The sequence below is a fragment of the Nerophis ophidion genome, linkage group LG02, assembly GCF_033978795.1.
Source record: "Nerophis ophidion isolate RoL-2023_Sa linkage group LG02, RoL_Noph_v1.0, whole genome shotgun sequence".
Taxonomy (NCBI): Eukaryota; Metazoa; Chordata; class Actinopteri; order Syngnathiformes; family Syngnathidae; genus Nerophis; species Nerophis ophidion.
This window is the reverse complement of record NC_084612.1, coordinates 47,187,707-47,213,593: the sequence shown is the minus strand read 5'-3', so window position 1 is coordinate 47,213,593 and position 25,887 is coordinate 47,187,707. Positions and strand designations below refer to the sequence as shown.

At 40.0% G+C, this 25,887-nt stretch overlaps 1 protein-coding gene across 1 annotated transcript in view; it reads right to left on the bottom strand.

Annotated features, from left to right (window-relative positions):
* nav1b (neuron navigator 1b) overlaps positions 1-23,604 on the bottom strand; it is a 152,527-nt gene extending 128,923 nt beyond the window's left edge. Inside the window, exons 1-3 of the mRNA XM_061885320.1 lie at positions 23,485-23,604; positions 4,087-4,757; positions 3,925-4,010 (exon numbers count right to left, since the gene is read on the bottom strand). Coding sequence (XP_061741304.1) covers positions 3,925-4,010; positions 4,087-4,694 — 694 coding nt within the window. The 5' untranslated portion in view covers positions 4,695-4,757; positions 23,485-23,604. The remainder of the gene's footprint in view (positions 1-3,924; positions 4,011-4,086; positions 4,758-23,484) is intronic.
* Positions 23,605-25,887: the final 2,283 nt, after the last annotated feature.

Here is a 25,887-nt window from a genome sequence, read left to right as displayed (position 1 = left end):
CTATGGACTGGACTCTCACTGTTATGTTAGGTCCACTATGGACTGGACTCTCACTATTATGTTAGATCCACTATGGACTGGACTCTCACACTATAATGTTAGATCCACTATGGACCAAACTCTCCCCAAATTATGTTAGATTCACTATGGACTGGACTCTCACTGTTATGTTAGGTCCACTATGGACTGGACTCTCACTATTATGTTAGATCCACTATGGACTGGACTCTCACACTATTATGTTAGATCCACTATGGACCGGACTCTCACAATATTATGTTAGTCTCTGGCTGAAGGTCGCTATCGCTGGCGTCATGACCAGGTACTCAAAGCAGTTGCTAAGAGCATAGCCTCAGCCATCAGCACCAATAAGCAACATCATGCGCCAAAGACGGCAATGTCTTTTATCAAAGCTGGAGATAGACCTTGTGCACGTCCAAAGACAACAACAGGACTCCTTCACAGAGCCCCTGATTGGCAGATACACGTTGACCTGGGAAAACAACTGAGGTTCCCCTAGCCCATTGAAAAACAAACATCTCTACGGCCAGACATGATCATCATTTCAGAGGCTTTGAAACATCTCATCATGCTGGAACTAACAGTGCCTTGGAAGGAGCGGATTGAGGAAGCCAACAAAAGGAAACGTGCCAAGTATCAGGAACTGGTGGAATACTGCAGGGGCAGGAGCTGGAGGACTTTCTACGAGCCAATAGAAGCTGGCTGCCGTGGCTTTGCAGGACGCTCCCTCTGCAAAGTGCTTGGCCGATTGGGAGTCACAGGGGCGGCCAAAAGAAGGACCATTCAATCCGCGAGTGAAGCGGCAGAGAAAGCCACGAGGTGGTTGTGGCTGAAAAGGGCAGATCCGTGGGTGGCTACTGGGACACAAGCAGGGACTTGATCACCCCGGCTTGGTCGCCTGGACGAGGGTGTCTGATGTTGTGAGACCCGAAACACCCGATAACTTCCAGGTTACATCACTGATGATGTGTCCCAGTGCATCCAGGAGATGTATCTTTCAAGTCAAGTAAAGTAAATCAACTAGGGACTGGATTCTCACTGTTATGTTAGGTCCCCTATGGACTGAACTCTCACTATCATGTTGGATCCACTATGGACTGGACTCTCACTATTATGTTAGATCGACTATGGACTGGACTCTCACACTATTATGTTAGATCCACTATGGACTGGACTCTCACACTATTATGTTAGATCCACTATAGACTGGACTCTCACAATATTATGTTGGATCCACTATGGACTGAACTCTTACAATTATGTTAGATCCACTATGGACTTGACTCTCAAAGTATTATGTTAGGTCCATTATGGACTGGAGTCTCACACTATTATGTTAGATACTCTATGGACTTGACTCTCACTATTATGTTAGATCCACTATGGACTGGACTCTCACACTATTATGTTAGATTCACTATGGACTGGACTCTCACTGTTATGTTAGGTCCACTATGGACTAGACCAGGGGTAGGGAACCTATGGCTCTAGAGTCAGATGTGGCTCTTTTGATGACTGCCCCTGGCTCTCAGATAAATCTTAGCTGACATTGCTTAAAACGGTAAGTAATGAATAATTCCCCTGGTAATCACAGTGTAAAAAAATAACGTTCAAAATATAAAACATTCTCATGCATTTTAATCCATCCATTCGGTTTCTACCGCATCTGTTCAAGAAGTCGCATTAATGGTAAGAAGTCTTTTATTTATTGTTGGTTATCTTCAGAATAACAGTGTTATTAAAATGAATAAGAGACTTATTATACTCTAAAAATGTTGGTCTTACTTAAAAATGCACGCATTTAATTGTATTCAATGTTCAAAAAAAATATATGGCTCTCACGGAAATACTTTTTAAAATATTTGGTTTTTATGGCTCTCTCAGCCATAAAGGTTCCCGACCCCTGGACTAGACTCTCACACTATTACGTTAGATACACTATGGACTGGACTCGCACTATAATGTTAGATCCACTATGGACTGGACTCTCACACTATAATGTTAGATCCACTATGGATCAAACTCTCCCAATATTATGTTAGATTCACTATGGACTGGACTCTCACCATTATGTTAGATCCACTTTGGACTGGACTCTCACTATTATGTTAGATCCACTATGGACTGGACTCTCACTATGATGTTGGATCCACTATGGACTGGACTCTCACACTATGATGTTAGATCCACTATGGACTGGACTCTCACTGTTATGTTGGATCCACTATGGACTGGACTCTCACTATTATGTTGGATCCACTATGGACTGGACTCTCACTATTATGTTGGATTCACTATGGACTGGACTCTCACACTATTATGTTAGATCCACTATGGACCGGACTCTAACAATATTATGTTAGTCTCTGGCTGAAGGTCGCTATCGCTGGCGTCATGACCAGGTACTCAAAGCAGTTGCTAAGAGCATAGCCTCAGCCATCAGCACCAGCAAGCAACATCATGCGCCAAAGAAGGCAATGTCTTTTATCAAAGCTGGAGATAGACCTTGTGCACGTCCAAAGACAACAACAGGACTCCTTCACAGAGCCCCTGATTGGCAGATACACGTTGACCTGGGAAAACAACTGAGGTTCCCCTAGCCCATTGAAAAACAAACATCTCTACGGCCAGACATGATCATCATTTCAGAGGCTTCGAAACATCTCATCATGCTGGAACTAACAGTGCCTTGGAAGGAGCGGATTGAGGAAGCCAACAAAAGGAAACGTGCCAAGTATCAGGAACTGGTGGAATACTGCAGGGGCAGGAGCTGGAGGACTTTCTACGAGCCAATAGAAGCTGGCTGCCGTGGCTTTGCAGGACGCTCCCTCTGCAAAGTGCTTGGCCGATTGGGAGTCACAGGGGCGGCCAAAAGAAGGACCATTCAATCCGCGAGTGAGGCGGCAGAGAAAGCCACGAGGTGGTTGTGGCTGAAAAGGGCAGATCCGTGGGTGGCTACTGGGACACAAGCAGGGACTTGATCACCTTGGTCGCCTGGACGAGGGTGTCTGATGTTGTGAGACCCGAAACACCCGATAACTTCCAGGCTACATCACTGATGATGTGTCCCAGTGCATCCAGGAGATGTATCTTTCAAGTCAAGTGAAGTAGATCCACTATGGACTGAACTCTCACTATTATGTTAGATCCACGATGGACTTGACTCTCAAAGTATTATGTTGGGTCCATTATGGACTGGAGTCTCACACTATTATGTTAGATGCTCTATGGACTTGACTCTCACTATTATGTTAGATTCACTATGGACTGGACTCTCACATTTTTATGTTAGATCCACTATGGACTGGACTCTCACACTATTATGGTAGATTCACTATGGACTCGACTCCCACTGTTATGTTAGGTCCACTATGGACTAGACTCTCACACTATTATGTTAGATCCACTATGGACTGGAGTCTCACACTTTTATGTTAGATCCACTATGGACCGGACTATCACAATATTATGTTAGCTCCACTATGGACTGGACTCTCACTGTTATGTTAGGTCCACTATGGACTGGACTCTCACTATTATGTTGGATCCACTATGGAATGGACTCTCACTATTATGTTAGATCCACTATGGACTGGACTCTCACAATATTATGTTTGACCCACGATGGACTGGAATCTCACTATTATGTTAGATCCACTATGGACTGGACTTTCACACTTTTATGTTAGATCCACTATGGACTGGACTCTCACAGTATTATGTTAGATGCACTATGGACTTGACTCTCGCGCTATTATGTTAGATCCACTATGGACTCGACTCCCACACTATTATATTAGATACACTATGGACTGGATCCACTTTGAGACACATGATTTAGGGCTATATAATTAAATATTGATTTATTGATTCCAATTTGTGCGTTACATGCTAAGGACTCACCGAGATCATCGCAGCAGACCTCCATGGAGTCTGAGGAACAGTCGCTAAGATCTTCTAAGGTCTCTTGGTCCCCCTGAGTCTTACAGCTGGAATCAAACAGCAGAGGAAGAAAGGTATGATTCAATACTCAGTGAGTCGTAGCTTACCTTACCTGGTCCTTACCTGAACCCAAAGAGAGCGACCACTGCCATGTCCACCCTTTCTGACTTGCTAACATTTGTTTTGGAAGCACCACGGTCCTGGTTGGAGATGCTCCTCACTCTCATTCCATCCAAAGACACCACATTCCTGTTCGGCCCTCGGGTGAAATCATGTCCTCTTCCCGACTGTTGTCGGGACAGGGCTGCTTTTTCAGAGCTGTCAGGGTTATCCACATTCCTCTGGCGATATTTCCCGAAGGTCCAGTTCTTGTTGGTGTTTCTTCTTAGCTGGAGATCCCGAAGGGCCCGCTGGGTCAGAGAGTCTGTGCGCAGATCCAGCGTATCTTTGGAGCGGGGGGCTTCTCTCTTGGGAATACGAGGACTGCTGTACGTCGAACTGGTCCCATCGGTCCGTCCCGTCACCGCCGGGCCCCTATGGGAATACGCGCTGGAACTTTGGTGGAGAAGGTTCTTCAGGGCTGGCCCTCCCAGGAGCAACTCTGCAGTACCTGATGACCCGGAGGTTGAGGAACAGGAAGGAAGTCGTCTGGTGGAATGCTGGTACCGCACACTGGGATTCGTGAGGCTGTTGTATTGCAGTTTGGGGTCGGTTTTGGAGAGGGGCATCATGCTTTGGTGGAGATGCTAAGGACGAGCCACCCTTGGTGTGGCGTGTCACGCATCATCTCTTGACTGCAGAGAGGAAACATGGACAATATTATCACTTAGTGACGCCGAGAAGCCAAAGGATGTTGAAGTATATCTCAACCAGGACGCTTCAAAGACCTCCACACCTGGTTAGACGTTAACAGTCCACCAGTTTAAGGTCAAATCTTGGACTTTTCTCAGGAAATCTTGTACCAGTTAATATAGCTGCAGTAGTAGTGAATATAATGTAGGGCTGGACGATATATCGATATAGTCGATATATCGCAGGTTTGTCTATGTGCGATATAGAAGATGACTATATCATAATATTCGATTATATGTTCTCCCACAGTTACTTTTAGCTGCAGGTATTACATTACTGGCGTTTCTCACTCCTTCTCGTCTCTCCTTCTCACAGAGACGTAATACAAGCCCGCCTTCTTACATACGTCACATACTGTCGCGCGTCTAGCGTCACACGCTCTCGCCGAGCAGAGAGGTAGCAGCATGGCTAGCGTTAGCTGAGGCAGGTCGAGCGGAGGGGAGCTTGTGACATTACAAGAGAGAGATGGTGTGAAACTGATCACAAATGAAGGAAGAACAATAAATGCCCGAAATAAAGAGCAGGGGGTCCATCATCTGGCGGTGGTTTGACAAGCATTCCGCAACTTTCTCACTCTTTTTTGCCACTTGTGCCAGCTTTTTTGGAAACATGTCGCAGGCATCAAATTCCGAATGAGCTAATATTTGCAAAAAAACAACAACAAATTTTTCCAGTGCGAACATGAAATATCTTGTCTTTGCAGTCTATTCAATTGAATATAAGTTGAAAAGGATTTAAAAATCATCATATTCTCTTTTTATTTACCATTTACACAATGTGACAACTTCACTGCTTTTGGGGTTTGTATTATTATTATTATTATTACAGAAATGACGTGTCCAATAATGGCAGCTGTGGCGTCTGAGCCACAGGCTGAATGCTTCTGACCGCAGACTTGCTGACTGAAGGACAATAAAAAAAAGACGGGGAAGTGGAAGAGACAGTTTGGAGTCCCCACGATGTCTGCAGTCCAGACTGTTCCAGCTCATGTCAGTGATCAGAGAAGCTGAGGAAAGTTCCTCAAATTGAGGTGTGAGATGTGATAGACGGACACCTGGGCCGGATTTAACCAAGCTTTGCGTGTACTAAAAGACATGCAAACTTGACAGCACACAACGCTGATCCATTAAGCGTGTGCAAAGTGCATTGTGTCTGTGAAGTGAGCAGAATAAGGAGTGCATGAATATGCAAAATGTATGCTGATTGTCAAAACACAGTACTGGGAGGAAAAAACATAAAAAATATAAAATATCTACCTATTTAGCGTACTTACCAAACTAGAGAGTAACTGCAGCACTTCAGTTAGCGCGTCACAAAAGTAGGTGCAAACGGACGACAAGATCAATGAGTGTGTGTGTGTGACATATTTGGGCTGGCATAGACAATATTGCACATAATGTCTATGCCAGTGTTTGTCAACCACTGAACCGCAGCACACTAGTGTGCTGTGAGATACAGTCTGGTGTGCCGTGGGAGATTATCTAATTTCACCTATTAGGGGTAAAAATATTTTTTGCAAACCAGTAATTATAGTCTGCAAATGATGTGTTGTTGTTGAGTGTCGGTGCTGTCTAGAGCACCATGTAATACTCTTCCATATCAGTAGGTGGCAGCAGGTAGCTAATTGATTTGTAGATGTCGGAAACAGCGGGAGGCAGGGTGCAGGTAAAAAGGTATCTAATGCTTAAACCAAAAATACACAAAAGGTGACTGCCCCTAAGAAAAGGCATTGAAGCTTAGGGAATGCGATGCAGAACCAAACTAAAACTGAACTGGCTACAAAGTAATCAAAAACAGAATGCTGGACGACAGCAAAGATTTACTGTAGAGCAAAGACGACATCCACAAAGTACATCCGGACATGACATGACAATCGACTATGTCCACACAAAGGACAAAAACAACTGACATATTCTCAATGGCTAAAACAAAGTACATGCGGGAAATAATGCATGAAACTGCAACAGGAAAATACCAAAAAAAAAGAGAAAAAGCCACCAAAATAGGAGCGCAAGACAAGAAGTAAAAGACTACACACAGGAAAACAGCAAAAAAGTCCAAATAAGTCAGGGTGTGATGTGACAGGTGGTGACAGTACACCTACTTTGAGACAAGAACTATAGTCATGCATGCTTGGTTATGCATTAAAGTCATATCCAACAATTGCGACAACAACTTTTTAACATCAACTGAGTTTCGTTTTTTTATTTTATTTCTGCTGGTGGTGTACCACCGCATTTTTTTAACGCAAAACATGTGCTTCAGCTCAAAAAAGGTTGCAAAACACTAATCTGTTCAGCAACATCTTTTTATAATTGTATACTGTAAGCAGGGGGACTTAAGGGGCTGAACAGTTTTTTTCCCCCTCGGCCATCAGGCACATGAACAATAACAAGATCCAGCCCACGTTATTACCTATTCTGTGTTCTGTATTCTGATAAATTCCAAACAATAAGCCTCTACTTTTTTTGCTAAACTTCAAATGTTTGGATTTTTTTTTGTTAACAGCACTAATAAAACTAATTTTAAAACAACCATCTGACAGTATAATGCATATTTTCTTCCTTTGAGTTTACATGTACTGTAAATGTATGATGTGTTTCTATTATTCACATGTGAATAATGCTGTATAATAGACCGCATTTATGTTATTCACATGTGAATAATGCTGTATAATAGACTATATTCATGTTATTCACATGTGAATAATGCTGTATAATAGACTGCATTTATGTTATTCACATGTGAATAATGCTGTATAATAGACTATATTCATGTTATTCACATGTGAATAATGCTGTATAATAGACTGTATTTATGTTATTCACATGTGAATAATGCTGTATAATAGACTGTATTTATGTTATTCACAAGTGAATAACACTGTATAATAGACTGTAATTGTTATTCACGAGTGAATAATGCTGTATAAAACACTGTATTTATGTTATTCACAAGTGAATAATGCTGTATAATAGACTGTATTTATGTTATTCACAAGTGAATAATGCTGTATAATAGACTGTATTTATATTATTCACATGTGAATAATGCTGTATAATAGACCGTATTTATATTATTTACATGTATATAATACTGTACAATAGACTGTATTTATATTATTTACATGTGAATAATGCTGTATAATAGACTGTATTTATATTATTCACATGTGAATAATGCTGTACAATAGACTGTATTTATATTATTTACATGTGAATAATGCTGTATAATAGACTGTATTTATATAATTCACATGTGAATAATGATGTATAGTAGACTGTTTTTATATTATTCACATGTGAATAATGCTCTATAATAGATTGTATTTATGTTATTCACATGTGAATAATGCTGTATAAAAGACTGTATTTATGTTATTCACATGTGAATAATGCTGTATAATAAACTGTATTTATATTATTCACATGTAAAAAAATACTTAAGTGTTTATTGTTTATTGTGAGCAAACTGTGGTGCTGAATTTCCCCCAGTGATCAATAAAATACTTTCTATTGTATTCTAAAAATAGAAAACACAGAGGGTGCTTGATTGTTTGTAGTTAGGCGCCATCATTTGGATGAATTCGCTCAGTGCAGCTCCTTCCATTTGGAGGGAGTGTTTGTTTTTTTCTCAACTGGCATGCCATCTAGTCTTAGCCGTCCATAGCGTTTTTACTTCTACATTCATCATTGATGTCTGCAGGAGTGTCTTCATGCATATTTGTATGTGCCATCGTACTGCTAGCGTTGTTAGCATTAGCTGACATGCTAACACAATTACGAGTGTCTGTGTTAGTATTACTAACTTACAACTAAATTATTTTTGTGTTGTTTCACTTTCACAGATTCCTCAGTAAATTCACAGAAACATCAGCGTGGAGTTATTGAGTCTGTTTAGCTGATTGGAGAGCTAGCTTGTGCAGCTCATGGGTCCATGACCATGACTTCTGTTTTGTTTGATCAGCTGTTTTACTGCCCTGTTACAGACACCATTTGGAAACAATTAAGGTTTGGAAATAAACATCACATTTGTGAATGTATGGAGGTGTATTAGTGGCCAAGGCATGGGTAACTTACACATCTGTGAAGGCACCATTTATGCCGAAAGGTAAATACAGCTTTTGGAGCAACATATGTTGTTATCATGGACGCCCCTGCTTATTTCGGCAAGACAATGCCAAGCCAGGTGTTACAACAGCGTGGCTTCATATTAAAAGAGTGCGGGTACTAGACTGGCCTGCCTGCAGTCCAAACATTGAAAAAGTGTGAAGGCTAAAATATGAGAAGGGAGACTGTTGAACAACTTAACCTGTGCATCAAGCAAGAATGGGAAAGAATTCTACTTCAAAAATGTGTCTCCTCAGTTCCCAAACCTTTACTGAGTGTTGTTAAAAGGAAAGGCCATGTAACACACTGGTAAAAATGCCTTTTTTGCAATGTGTTGCTGCCATGACCATCTAAGTTCATGATTATTTACCCAAAAAAATAATAAATATCTTGTCTTAGCAGTCTATGCAATTGAATATAAGTTGAAAAGGATTTGCAAGTCATTGTTGTGACGGTTGGCTGGCATCGAGGTGCGGGTTTGTTCTCTCAAGGATGCAGTGGGATATGGACACAGCGTGAAGGTAGGAAATGAAGATTTATTTACACTAACAAAACAAACTAAGAACAGAAACACTTGCACAAGGCACTAAAGACAAAACAAACAGAACTAGCATGGGAGCTAGAAGGAACTAAAGGCGCTAGCATGTGAGCTAGGGAATAAACAAAGGAATAGCGTGGAAGCTAACTAGTACAAAAATAGTCTTTTACTACTATCTGGAATCAGCGTCGTCACCCGTTGCATGGAACAGAAACTAGAATGCGAGACCGAGTAAACGAAAAAGGCAGGTTTGAATACGGACAGTATTTAGGAGGCAGGTGGGCGTCAAAAACAAAAGGCAGGTGACACAAATGTGTAGTTATGACAACAGAACAAAACAGGAAGTGCCACCAGGAACTACGGAAGACAAACGCTGACAAGATGTGATATAAAACAGAACCAAAACCAGAATAAGACATGATCCGAGCAGCGGATCATGACAATTGTATTCTCTTTTATTTTACCATTTACACAGCGTGATAACTTCACTGCTTTTGTAGTTTGAAGGACTTCAAAGAGTGTTATTCTCCTTTTAGAGGAGTGTGTGGCCAACACTGAAGTAAAATGTCCTCCTATGAAATGTGGATGATGTCCTGCTGCTCCACTTAGAGAGAAGACTTTCATTTAAACACGATCCCATCTTCTCAGGACTTGATCCACTTTTTATATTTAGCAGCTCACTTTGCTCATTTCCTTCCCCGCTGGCATTAAGCTTTGTGGCACAGGAAGTCTGCAACACACGTGGAGGGTCTGACACACACACACACACACACACACACGCACACACACACACACACACACACACACACACATACACACACACTCACGCACACACTCACGCACACACACACTCACACGCGTGCACACACACACGTATGCACACACACACACACACATATATATATGTATATTAGGGCTGGGCAACGATTAAAAATTTTAATCGAAGTTAATCACACTTTTTCTCTGATTAATCGCGATTAACTGCATTGTATACGCAAAGCCCAATAATGAATTCAAAAGTAGTGTGTAGTGCACCTTTATTGGAATATTCTCCCACATAAACAAAAGCGCCAAAACATCTGTGTGCAAACACAATTAAAATCAGTACTTGTTAAACAGTAGCAGTTAAATAGTATATTTTATGAAAATCAACTCAAAAAATGTAAATACAAACATTTAAGCTTATTTCCACTGCGAGGGTATTTAAGTTATCCTGTTTGTTATGGAAAATAAATATAATCTACATACAAATCTCTGAGCCACAATCATAACATCCGAACAGGCAATTTCTGAGGTAACAGCAGGAACATTTTTTTTATCAGGGATCTTATGTTTAAAAAACCTATATTATAGGTAGTGGGCTGTTTTAGGGAATTTTTGATCTAATTATCCGTAGTAGCAGTATTAATAATGTTGTGTTTATTTTGCGTAGTGCACTTAAAATAATTATGACCATATCTAGAAATTGATATGTTGGGAATTTTCCGATTGTTTGCTTGGTGCTTTGATAAACTGAACGCATACACATGGTACTATATTGTGATGTTATGAGCCAGGGAAAAAAATAACTACCCTACCCAGCATGCAACAGGAGTGACGAGCATGCGCGGTAGCCCGGTAAAGGTTGTGAGTCGCCATGACGGCATCTTGTATGTTGTGATATGCACGCTCTGAAAGTAAACGTTAAGAACTCAGCCAACATTCCTCGTCTGCATTATTCATGAATAGACAGACAACACATATACTCCGCTGCTTCACAGGCCGCTGGATGTAGCCGGCAAAGTATTCCCATGCTAGCTAGCCGGTCTAGCAAGCACGCATCATTCAGTCCAAAACGGCCCGATCTATCCACAACCAGAATTGTCTGGCGTCGTAAGTGATCCCGGAGTGACCACGCTGCAAGCCAGCCATGAAATTTTCAGAATTGTCCGGTATTTTTTCCAAATGTTCCATCTTTACCAAGAGCCCCTCCACGCCGAAGCCCGTCCGGGCGCCGCCATCTTTATAAGAAAAGGCGTTAACAAAATAAAAGCATGTAAACAACATAAACAAATGCGGGATAAAATAATTGTCGGCGTTAATAGATTGATGAGTTAACTCGTAATTAACGCATTAATTTGCCCACCCCTAATGTATATATATACATTTATATATATATATATATATATGTACACACACATCCACACACACACAAACAGACAACACACGCACTCACTTATACACACACTTATACACACACACATATATCCACACACACGCACTTATACACACAAATATATATATATACACACACACTTATAAACATTCATACACACACGCGCACTTATACACAATTATACACACACTTATACATAATATACACACACACACGTTTATATATATATACATAAACACATACACACACACACACTTATACACGTTATTACACACGCTAACACACTTTTATACATATATATATATATATATATATATATACACACACACACATATTAATACATATTATTACACACACTTATATACAAACACACTTATACACACACACTCACACACACTTTTATGTATATACACACTTATACACATTATTATACACACACTTATACACACAGCACTTATACATGTTATTACACACACACACACATATACACTCACTCACACACACTTATACACTCACTCACACACACATACGCACACATACACACACACTTCTACACATTATTACACACACGCACTTATACACACACACACTTTTATATACATACACACACACTTTCACTTATACACACTATTACACTCACACACACACTTATACACACACACACACTTTTATATACATACACACACATTTGCACTTATACACATTATTACACTAACACACACACTTATACACACACATACTTTTATATCTATACATACACACGCACTTATACACATTATTACACACACACACACACACACACACACACTTATACACACAGTTCAGTTCACTTAGTTCAGTGGAGAACCACTGAACTTAGGTGACCACATGATAGCAGGCTGAGTGTGTCGCGTCTCGCTCCTTCATGCCTAATTAACCTTAAATCTGTCGATTTAACATGCTGGCGGAAGTCTTCAGCAACATCCTGGACTCCCCACCAGAATGCGAGCGCGCCCACAGGTCCCTCGCCCCCAAACCTCCAGCAGGCCGGCGATCAAGACCGGTTATCATCAAGCTCCTCAGGTTCCAGGAAAAGGACGTGATTATCCGGTAAGCCCGGTCCAAGAGAGGAAAGCTGAAGTTCCGTGGTCACTCTATCTTGGTCTTTGAGGATTATCCACTCGAAGTTGTCGACCAGCGAAAGCAGTACAGCGATGTCATGTCGAAGCTCTTCAAGCTAGGTCTCAGACCTGCTCTGCGCTACCCGGCCAAACTTTCTATCATGGTGGAGACAGGCAGGAGATTCCTGTCCTTGGTTGACGAGGCCAAGGCATTCATCGCAACCCGGGCCGCGAGCTACAACTTGGGTGTTGAGCCAGCTACTGAGGCGGCAAACGGCTAACGTAACTTGCTACATGGAAAGGCTAATGTTAGCTAGCTAGCTAACAAACCTTAACTTTCTTGGAGCAGAGTAAATTTACATACATCTCTCCTAACTGATCTACCAGCCCACCCCTTCACGTTGCGCTTTAAAGTTATTATGTACAATCGCATGCGTTGATGTTCCTCATATTGTTTACAGTGTTTGTTGCTGTTTTGGTTTTCTCTGAAGTGAGATTAGCGCATGCTACACCTGGCTCTGATACCCACTGTCACACCTATGGATCATGTTTTGTTTTGGTCATGTTCGGTTTGATTTTTTGGACATTTGTTTCTGTCTTGGCACTGGTTTGTTTTCGTCTCCATGCTAACTCATTAGTTTTCACCTGTCATGTCACGTCCCTGTTCTCAGCCTCACACCTGTCTTCACTAATGATCACGGCTACTTAAGTCACTCTTTTTCTTGTCTTCTTTCTGGGATCTGCACACACGCACACACGCTACCCATGCTGCACTTCCTTCATGCTCTCGTCCATAGTTCCATGCCGTGTAAGTTTTTGTATTTATGCCGTTGTGCTAGTTCTGTTTATAGTTCATTATTATCATGCCAATCGAGCAAGTGTTTTTGTTTCATGTTTGTAGTTTGCAGCATTTATGCTAGTCTTTTGTTTGTTCATGGCCAAGTGTCTGTACTTCCTTGTGAGCGCCCTTAGTTTGTTTATTTTTTATTATAGTGCTTAAATAAACAACGATGTACTCACAGTCACGTCTCGCCCGTGCAAATCATTCTCTGCATCGAAGAAACGACTTTAATCCAAGCCAAATTGTGAAAGAAGATCCCAGCAGAAGTTTCTTCGCAGGAGATCTGCACGAGGAATCTCTCCAGTCACGAGAAACAGGAGATGTTCCTTCGGCTCGTCGCGGACGGTCAGCCATGGGCATATGAGGACGACGATGAAGTAGAGTTGAGTGACGAGGATCTTCCTACCGGCGCGGTGATAGCATGTAGTCAACTTCTGGCGAAAGTGGCGGATGCAGAGGACCGCTTCCGCCCCCACTCGCCGGCCACCCGGATGTCCTCCCCAGCACCTGGCTCATCGCGGTGACGACACACCACCTGGGACGCGAGCGCCCCGACAGGGGCCCGGAGCAGCGCACAAGCACGCGCAGAAGAAAGGCAGGACTTGCCCCGCAACGCTGACGGACAGGCTCGTCCCGTGCGACTTTTTCTCCCCTCCCAAGGCACAATTTTTTTTTTCTGCAGATAATCAAAATAAATCCAAAGTTCATGCCACGCCCCCCAGGACTCAAACCCCCCCAAGCCACAAGAATTTTTTAAAAAAAATCAAACCAAGACAAATACAAAGAAAATACAAAATGGACAATTTGGAGGGGAGTATTCTGCCCTCCTCCTCACCGCCCTCCGCCCAACCCAAGAGACTGTTCCATGTCACGGTGGGAGTGTCTGGGAGCCACTCCTTAAGGGGGGGGGCTGGGGATGGGAGCTTGTGGGTTGGTTCTGCCATGTGCGGTTCCAAGCCACAGCGACGAGCCCGTCCCCCACCTCCAGTTTTTCGGCCGGTTAAGCAACAGCTTCCAGCAAGGCCACCTCGTCCAGCTCCAAGATTAAGTCCACGTCAAAGTCCACGTCCAGCTCCAAGATCAAGTCCACGTCCAGCTCCAAGATCAAGTCCACGTCAAAGTCCACGTCCAGCTCCAAGTCAAAGTTCACGTCCAGCTCCAGCTCCAAGTTAAAGTCAACGTCCAGCTCCAAGTCAAATTCCACGTCCAGCTCCAAGTCAAAGTCCACGTCCAGCTCCAGGTCAAAGTCCACGTCCAGCTCCAGGTCAAAGTCCACGTCCAGCTCCATGATCAAATCCACGTCCAGCTCCACAATGCCAGTGGCAGCTCCATGACGCCAAGCGCCGCCAGTGCCAGCTCCACGACCGCCATACAATGAAAGTGTATCGGAACAACCAACAGTAATGATCAAAAAGGGACCCAAAAGAAATGACCACGACAACAACATCAGTTGCACCCTGCTGCATGTCAAGGTTATTCAGCATTACTAGGTCGGGAGACATCCAAATCTCCAAAGACCACACCAAAAGACAAAGAAAATGATCAGAGTGATCATAAGGACATACTAAGTTATGAGAACTTAAGTAAACAAACAGCAAGTAAACCAGAAATAATTATAAAGGACAAAGAAATCAAATTTCTGTGTGAAACTGGAGCATGTAGAATTACATGTAGAGAATAACTAAATTGAAACTAAATTTCTTCAAGATCAGCAGTCTATCCAGTACATTTACAAGGACGAGACGTGATGACATGTGCTATGATTAGCGATAGCATCAGATTATGAAAGAGGAATGACTGCTAAAAGATAAAGAAAGACGCATGACATATGGTTTAAGCTAAGTTCTTTAAAAGTCAAATAACACTGAAACATCAAGGCCCAAATCTAGTGTTAACCATATCACTCCCTGATGGACAAAATAGAGCGCCCAGTGCCACACTTGTCAACACATCCAGATGGGGTTTCCAATTATGGGCATGGTCAAGTGGACTACACCCATATTTCCCGGTGATTGTTTGCATAAATCAAACCATGCGCAACACCGAACAACCCAGAGTGAACACCTATGCTAAACGTGCTGGAGTCACGTTTGTAAGCGTACCATTTGATGATGTGTATAAATGGTTCAAAGTTACAATTGGTGTGTAATAATTGGTTCCTTCTTTGGCTGTTAATTGGTTACTCATGACAAAAAAGTTAATTTGAAGTAATCAGCAAAACAACTCCTGAATGGGATTGCACTACATGGGACAAAATCTACCCTGTAACCAAAGAAACAAAGCAGAAAGCAATATTTGATAAACATGTGACAAAAGCAAATTACACCTGCATAAACATGCTAGGCTCTGGACAACAGTTAGGAAACTTATCACCAGACAGCTGCTTACACATACCAAATGTATCAATATTTGTACCAGGTGATGTGTGGTGGTGGGGAGGTGAGGAAAGAACCTATGACCAATTACCGAAAAAAGGTCACAGGACTTTGTGCTCTGATCGCACTCCTCATGCCTACTTCCATATACCCCATAACGGCACGAGAATTGTTAACACGCCTGAACAGTTTGATACCTGAACATTGGAAAAGAAGCAGACGTCATGTAACATGGCAAAGTGTTGGAGATCCAACTTATATCGATGTGATAGGTGTCCCCAGAGGTGTACCTGACGAGTACAAAATGGTAAATCAAGTTGCAGCTGGATTCGAATTATCCCTCTGCTGGTGGTGTACAATTAAAAAGAATGTTGACAGAATAAACTACGTCCACTACAGGAAATTGGACAAAGGCCGGACTTGAAGTCATCGCTGATCAACTCGCCGCAACCTCCCTTATGGCCTTTCAAAACCGTATGGCGCCAGACATGTGGTTAGCGGAAAAAGGAGATGTGTCCGCAATATAGGGTGAACAGTGTTGCACGTCATACCAAACTACATTGATGCGGAAGATAGCCAGACCAGAGCACTGGAAGGCCTTCGCACCAGACCAGAGCACTGGAAGGCCTTCGCACCTTCAAACGGTAAAAATGATAGAGCACTCATCTATGTGGGATCGATGGTTGGATGTATTCGGCAAATACAAGTCGTTGGTATCATCAATTCTAGCATTTATGGCTGTATTTGCAGCAATACTGACGTTGTGTGGATGTTGTTGTATTCCCTGTCTGCGTTCTCTGCTTAACCGTCTGATCACCACAGCGATTGGCCCAGCAGATGATAGAATTGTTCGGATGCACCTTCTGGCGGACGACAAAAAAGATGAATCTGATGACGAGGATACATACCTGGACGGTGTTGTTGATCTGTTTCCAGACCCTGTTGGAGAAAATGATGTTGAACTCTGAGTCTAAACATAACTTGGCCCTAGGGACATTAACTAAAAACTGAAAAACGCAAGAAGAACTTATTAGGGATAAGAAGAATCTGGGGAAGTTATATGATAAACAGGAGAGAAATGTTAGAATAATTATCTATATATTATCACACTAACTTTAGAATGCTTAAAGTCTGTTGCTTTAGTTATTAGCTATTGTGCTCAAGTTAGACTTTTTTCTAATCTATGCAAGGACAAAACTTCTTGTCTGACGGGTGGCCTTAGCCACATGATGTTATCATATTGATCTGTTTAGACTGGATGGATACAATTTACATGTAAAAAATAGTTCCTGTGGAAGAGGTGAACAATCTTCATGCCAAAATATGCAACATTACCCTAGAATATGATCTCTGTGAATCCTTGTACATGGAGATCAACGACAAAGGGAAATAGTTAATTGTTGGAGTACTCTATCGTCCTCCTGACTCACCTCTTGACACTTTTCTTTCCAAATTGGATGAACTATTACTCAGTCTAAATAAACTAAACAAAAACTGCAACTTTCTTGGATACTTTAATATTGATATCGCCAAGGACGATGGAGCAAAACTGAACTTTATCAACACGTTACATTCCTCTTCCTTCTTCCCCACCTTTAATAGGTTCACTCGAGTCACAGATGCCTCAAAAACAATAATGGATAACATTATTACTAACATCCGGAATACAAAGCTCGTGACAGGGGTAGTGCAATCTGATATCACAGACCACTTTCCCATAATACTCTTCTTTGACTTTGGCAAAACTCCTCCACCCCCACCTCCGAAAGGTAAAACCAAAATACTCAACAATACAACTCTACAACACCTAAATAATAATCTGCTTGCCAGGCAATGGGACTCTGTGTTTAATTTCACCTGTCCCGATGCTGCATATGAAAATCTGATTAAAATAATTCAGGATGCTACTCAGGAAACAATCCCTTAAAAAACTATCAAAAATCATACTCAGAAAAAAATCCCTGGATTAAAGGGGGATCTTAAAGTCCATCAGACAAAAGAATAAACTCTACAAATGTTATATCTCGAACCATACCACTGTCAACAAAGAAACATACACAAATTAGAGAAATAAATTAACTCATATCAGGAAAAGTAAGCTCAACTATTATTCTGAACTATTACAAGCATCGCAGAGGGATTGTAGGAGAACATGGAACGTGTTGAATACTGTTCTCAACAAGGGATATAAGGCCACTGTTGTTCCAGATACAGGGTCAATTAGGGCTGATCTTGCCTTCTTTGCTTCTATTGGGGAAAACCTATCTAGTAAAATAAGTCAACCTCCAGGGTCTTCCTTTAAATAATTTTTATCCGGCAGCCACCCTAGCTCCTTTTTCATGCAGCCAACCGACAACCATTAGCTTGATACGATCATTATGGACCTAAAGTCGTCACATAAATGTGATCACAAATCCTCTTCGTCACTGTATAAACCTATCACTTAGTGCTGGCATTGTACCCAAAATGTCCAAAGTGGCAAAAGTAATCCCAATTTTTAAATCAGGTGATAAAAATAATATGAACAATTATAGGCCAATTTCAATTTTACCAACATTTTCAAAAATGTTTGAGAAAGTGGTCTATAACCGACTGAATGGCTTTCTAGAAAGCCACAAAATTGCTGGGGGTCATCATTGACGAATATCTCAATTTCAAATGTCACATTAGCCATCTGTTAAACAAATTATCCAAATATGTTGGCCTGTTCTTTCACCTTCGTCATTATATTCCTCTTTATTATCTACTTATCAATCAATCAATCAATGTTTATTTATATAGCCCTAAATCACAAATGTCTCAAAGGACTGTACAAACCATTACGACTACGACATCCTCGGAAGAACCCACATAAGGGCAAGGAAAACTCACACCCAGTGGGCTGGGAGAAATCACACCCAGTGAGACGCCAGTGACAATGATGACTATGAGAAACCTTGGAGAGGACCTCAAATGTGGGCAACCCCCCCCCCCCTCTAGGGGACCGAAAGCAATGGATGTCGAGCGGGTCTAACAAGATACTGTGAAAGTTCAATCCATAGTGGCTTACCCTATATAAAACTCTCTTTGAACCATATCTAAACTATCAATCAATGTTTACTTATATAGCCCTAAATCACTAGTGTCTCAAAGGGCTGCACAAACCACTACGACATCCTCGGTAGGCCCACATAAGGGCAAGGAAAACTCACACCCAGTGGGACGTCGGTGACAATGACCCAGTGGGACGTCGGTGACAATGATGACTATGAGAACCTTGGAGAGGAGGAAAGCAATGGATGTCGAGCGGGTCTAACATGATACTGTGAGAGTTCAATCCATAATGGATCCAACACAGTCGCGAGAGTCCAGTCCAAAGCGGATCTAACACAGCAGCGAAAGTCCCGTTCACAGCGGAGCCAGCAGGAAACCATCCCAAGCGGAGGCGGATCAGCAGCGCAGAGATGTCCCCAGCCGATACACAGGCAAGCAGTACATGGCCACCGGATCGGACCGGACCCCCTCCACAAGGGAGAGTGGGATATAGGAGAAAAAGAAAAGAAACGGCAGATCAACTGGTCTAAAAAGGGAGTCTATTTAAATGCTAGAGTATACAAATGAGTTTTAAGGTGAGACTTAAATGCTTCTACTGTGGTGGCATCTCAAACTTTTACCGGGAGGGCATTCCAGAGTACTGGAGCCCAAAATGAAAAAGCTCTATAGCCCGCAGACTTTTTTTGGGCTTTGGGAATCAAACTACTGTAATATCATCTGGTGTAACAGCTTCCCTAGCTACCTTCACAAATTAGAATCCAGGCAAGAAAAAAAATCATACGGGCCCTGTGATGGTCCAAATATAATGCCCCTACTCGACATCTATTCCATAAATATCATCTCTTAAGACTGACAGAGATCAATACTTATCAAAATGCTTGTTTAACCTATCAAGTCATTTACAGGCTGAATCTTAGGCTCTGTAGCTTGATCTACCATCCCCAGCATGCCCACAACACTCGTAACTTAGATCTGATAACAGGTAAACGTGGCGCAGGGACGGCGTGGCGCAGTGGCAGAGTGGCCGTGCCCAACCCGAGGGTCCCTGGTTCAATACCCACCTAGTATCAACATCGTCACGTCCGTTGTGTCCTGAGCAAGACACTTCACCCTTGCTCCTGATGTGTGCTGGTTGGCGCCTTGCATGGCAGCTCCCTCTATCAGTGTGTGAATGGGTAAATGTGGAAGTAGTGTCAAAGCGCTTTGAGTACCTTGAAGGTAGAAAAGCGTCATACAAGTACAACCCATTTATCATTTAAACACTGTCTACTGGCTTATTCCGCTCGAAGTGTTGTATGCAGGGGACCAAAGATTTGGAACCAGCTTAATGAGAGCTCAAGATGCTGTATCCATTCTCCAACTTCAAAAAGAAACTGACAATTTATCAATTAACCACCTATTTTTAATGCCTCATGTGGGGTAGACTACAGTTGGGTTTTGCATGGTTGAATGAATGTATGTATGTATGTGTATGCTTGCTTTAGTACTATTATCTTGTGTTTATCACATAGCGTTGTTGTTGTTTTGTTTTTTGTTTTTGTTGTTGTTGTGCTTGCTACCATGTTTCATCATTCCATGTATATACTGTCCTCTGGACCCCCTGTCAAAAGCTTCTTCTAGCTTATTTGGGGGACCCTTTCACGTACCAACATCTTCAATTGATGATATTCACTACTATCGAAATAGTTATATTGTATTGTGAATAAAACTTGAACACACTTTTATATCTGTACACACAAACACGCACGCACGCATGCACGCAAACACACACACACACACACACACACACACACACACACACACACACACACACACACACACACACACACACACACACACATGACCTCTGCTGACCCACAAATATAACTGCATTCCCAACATGTCCAGCACAACCACTCTGTATTCTTTAAAAATAAAATACATTTTATTTATTTATGTATTAGAAAATAGCAAAGACAATAAAAAAAGTGTTGGCCCTGCGATGAGGTGGCGACTTGTCCAGGGTGTACCCCGCCTTCCGCCCAATTGTAGCTGAGATAGGCGCCAGCGCCCCCCGCGACCCCGAAAGGGAATAAGCGGTAGAAAATGGATGGATGGATGTTATTGTCTGTGCTATGGCGCCATCTGTTGGACGAGTTTATTCACTGCAGGTGCTGCAGTGTTTAGTTCCTTCAACCATAAATACAAGTGCTGGTTTGTCCTCTAGCCGTCCAGCGTTTCGAAGCGTATGTATTCTTCATACATCACTCTAAGCAATGTTTGTAAGTATATAACTAAAACTATTCTTACTTACTAAAGTGTCCCAAGTGTGATGTCTGTAGAAGTGTTTTCAGGCATATTTGTACTTGCTAGCGTAATGTAATAAAGCTAGCCTTTTTAGCATTAGCTAATATGCTAATACATTTACAAGTGTCTGTGTTAGTATTATTAACTTACATTCTTTTTGTATTGTTTCGCTTTCACAAAGTCCTCAATATATTCGCCAAAACGTTAGCGTGGAGTTATTGGGTCTGTTTAGCTTATTGGAGAGCTAGCTTGCGCAGCTAGTGGGTCCATGACCATGACTTCTGTTTTGGTTCATCAGCCATTTTACTGCCTTGTTTGGAAACAATAAAGTTACGTTAATAAACATTTACCGAATATTTATATGTAAATAATGAATTTTACAACGTATATATGCCACTTATTGTTTGGTGTGAAAAATATATATAGATTTTTGTTTTATTTAGTGGGTGTGGCTAATATATTGGTGCGCTTTATAGTGCGGAAAATCTGGTAAAATAATGCCAAATATAAACAAACTGTATCACAAGATGGTAGAAAAAGTGCATAACAATTAAAGACTATAAACCGGTACTTTTTTCCTACGCTCTGAACCCTGTGGCCTATAAAATGGAGCGGCTAATTAATGGATTTTTCTTTGCTCAGGGCTATTATGAAAAATGTTTAAGAACAAACAACCAAGCAAAGACACTAAAAAGGTGTGTTATTATTAGTTCTATGGCGCAATCTTTTTGCTAACTGCACATGTTGCATTGCCTTTTGGTTCAGACTTAGCTTTCAACCATAAGAATCAAGTGATGCTCCATCTTTTAGCCATCCGTAACGGTTCTACCCGTATGTATTCTTCATTCATCACTCCAGTTTTACAATTTATCTAAAACTATTCTTACTTACTAAAGCGTCCCATGTGTGATGTCTGTAGGAGTGTTTTCATGCCTATTTGTACCTGTTATTGCGCCGTTGGCTTTAGCTAATATGCTAACAACGGCATTCTTTTTGTGTTGTTTCTCTTTCCGAAATTCTTCAGTAAATTCACCAAAACGTCAGCGTGGAGTTATTGAGTCTGTTTAGCTGATTGGAGAGCTAGCTTGCGCAGCAAGCGGGTCCATAACCATGACTTTCGTTATGTTTGACCAGCTGTTTTACTGCCCTGTTACAGACACCGTTTGGAAACAATTAAGGTACGTAAATAAAGATTTACAGAATATTTCGGTGCAAATAATTCATTTCACAACATATATATCTGCCACTTATAGTCCGGTGCGGCTAATTTATGGGAAAAATATTTTTAGTGGGTGCGGCTTATATATATATATATATATATATATATATATATATATATATATATATATATATATATGTAGATGTATATATATATATATATATATACATATATATATATACATATATATGTATATATATATATATATATATATATATATATATATACATATATATATATATATATATATATGTATATGTATATATATATATATATATATATATATATATATATATATATATAAATATATATATATGTGTGTGTGCTTGGGGGAAAAAACATCTTATTTTGTAGACTAACAGATATCTATGGCTATATAAATAAACATTGATTGATTGACTACATTGCTTCATTTGAAAACAATTAGGTACGTAAATAACCATTTACAAAATATTTGCATATAAATACATAATTTCACAACCTATATATCTGACACTTATAGTCCGGTGTGACTAATTTTGTGAGGATATATATATATATATATATATATATATATATATATATATATATATATATATATATATATATATATATATATATATATATATATATATATATATATATTGTAGACAAACAGATACTACACTGCTTCATTTGAAAACAATTAAGGTACGTAAATAAACATTTAGAGAATACTTATGTGTAAATAACTCATTTCACAACTTATATATATCTGCCACTTATGGGTTGTTATTTTTTCTAGAATGTAGTGGGTGTGGCTTACACAGCAATGCATCTACAGTCTACAAATAGAGTTGATATTGCAAGAAAAAGAGGGAGTCAGTGCAGCAAAGCACCATGCGTACATCAGATGCCAAGCTGAATCATTGCAGCCTTCAAGAAGACATTTAGCTCTTAAACCGGTAAAGATTTCCAAAGTCTACGGAGACCATGTGACCAGATCCACTACAAACATGCTGATGTCACTGAGCTAACAGTCACAAGACACTCACCTCCTGACACACCTGCAGGGATCTGGCAGACCATCTTCCTGCCATAGATGAAGCCTGTCCTGGTTCTCCCGGTCAGCAGCCCTGACGCTCGGTCCACAGGAGAGGGCGGGTGGTGTTGGCTATAAATAGACCTGTCCAGTCCATCCTGGTCCTCCGCGTGATGCTGCAAGACTACATCTCTCCTGCACACTCTGCTGGAGGAAGCACACGCATCTATCCTCAGATTCTCAGCCACCACACGCATCTGTCCTCAGACTCTACACGCATCTGTCCTCAGACTCTACACGCATCTGTCCTCAGACTCTCAGCCAGCGCACCCTTTTTTTCTTCAGTTGGAGACTTCTCATACAACTACACTAGTATAAGTACAACATGTAGTATAAGTACAACATGTAGTATAAAGTACAACATATAGTATAAATACAGCAAGTAGTATAGGTACAACATATAGTATAAGTACAACATGTAGTATAAAGTACAACATATAGTATAAGTACAACAAGTAGTATAGGTACAACATGTAGTATAAAGTACAACATATAGTATAAATACAGCAAGTAGTATAGGTACAACATATAGTATAAGTACAACATGTAGTATAAGTACAACATGTAGTATAAAGTACAACATATAGTATAAATACAGCAAGTAGTATAGGTACAACATATAGTATAAGTACAACATGTAGTATAAAGTACAACATATAGTATAAATACAGCAAGTAGTATAGGTACAACATGTAGTATAAGTACAACATGTAGTATAAAGTACAACATATAGTATAAGTACAACAAGTAGTATAGGTACAACATGTAGCATAGGTACAACATGTAGTGTAAGTACAACATGTAGTATAAACTACAACATGTAGTATAAAGTACAACATATAGTATAAGTACAACAAGTAGTACAAGTACAACTTGTAGTATAAGTACAACATGTAATATAAATAAAATATGTAGTATAGTACAAAGTGTAGTATAAGTACAACATGTAGTATAAAGTACAACATGTAGTATAAAGTACAACATATAGTATAAGTACAACAAGTAGTACAAGTACAACTTGTAGTATAAGTACAACATGAAATATAAATAAAATATGTAGTATAGTACAAAGTGTAGTATAAGTACAACATGTATTATAAGTACAACATTTAGTATAATGTACAACATGTAGTATAAGTACAACATGTAATATGAATAAAATATGTAGTATAAGTACAAAGTGTAGTATAAGTACAACATGTATTATAAGTACAACATTTAGTATAAAGTACAACATGTAGTATAAAGTACAACATGTAGTATAAGTACAACATGTAGTATAAATGCTACATGTAGTATAGGTACAACATGTAGTATAAAGTACAACATGTATTATAAGTACAATATGTAGTATAAGTACAACATGTAGTATAAATTACAACATGTAGTATAAAGTACAACATGTAGTATAAGTACAACATGTAGTATAAAGTCCAACATGTAGTATAAGTACAATATGTACTATAAGTACAACATGTAATATAAGTAAAATATGTAGTATAAGTACAACATGTAGTATAAGAACAACATGTATTATAAGTACAACATGTAGTATAAAGTACAACATGTAGTATAAAGTACAACATGTAGTATAAAGTACAACATGTAGTATAAGTACAACATGTAGTATAAAGTACAACATGTAGTATAAAGTACAACATGTAGTATAATTACAATATGTACTATAAGTACAACATGTAATATAAGTAAAATATGTAGTATAAGTACAACATGTACTATAAGAACAACATGTATTATAAGTACAACATGTAGTATAAGTACAACATGTAGTATAAAGTACAACATGTAGTATAAAGTACAACATGTAGTATAAGTACAACATGTAGTATAAAGTACAACATGTAGTATAAGTACATGTAGTATAAGTACAACATGTAATATAAGTAAAATATGTAGTATAAGTACAACGTGTAGTATAAGTACAACATGTGTTATAAGTACAACATGTAGTATAAAGTACAACATGTAGTATTAAGTACAACATGTAGTATAAAGTACAACATGTAGTATTAAGTACAACATGTAGTATAAAGTACAACATATAGTATTAAGTACAACATGTAGTATAAAGTACAACATATAGTATAAGTACAACATGTAGTATTAATTACAACATATAGTATAAGTACAATATGTAGTATGAGTACAACATGTAGTATAAAGTACAATATATAGTATAAGTACAAGTAGTATAAGTACAACATGTACTATAAGTACAAGTAGTAAAAGTACAACATGTAGTATAAGTACATGTAGTATAAATACAAGTAATATAAGTACAATATGTAGTATAAGTGCAATATGTAATATAATTACAACATGTAGTATAGGTACA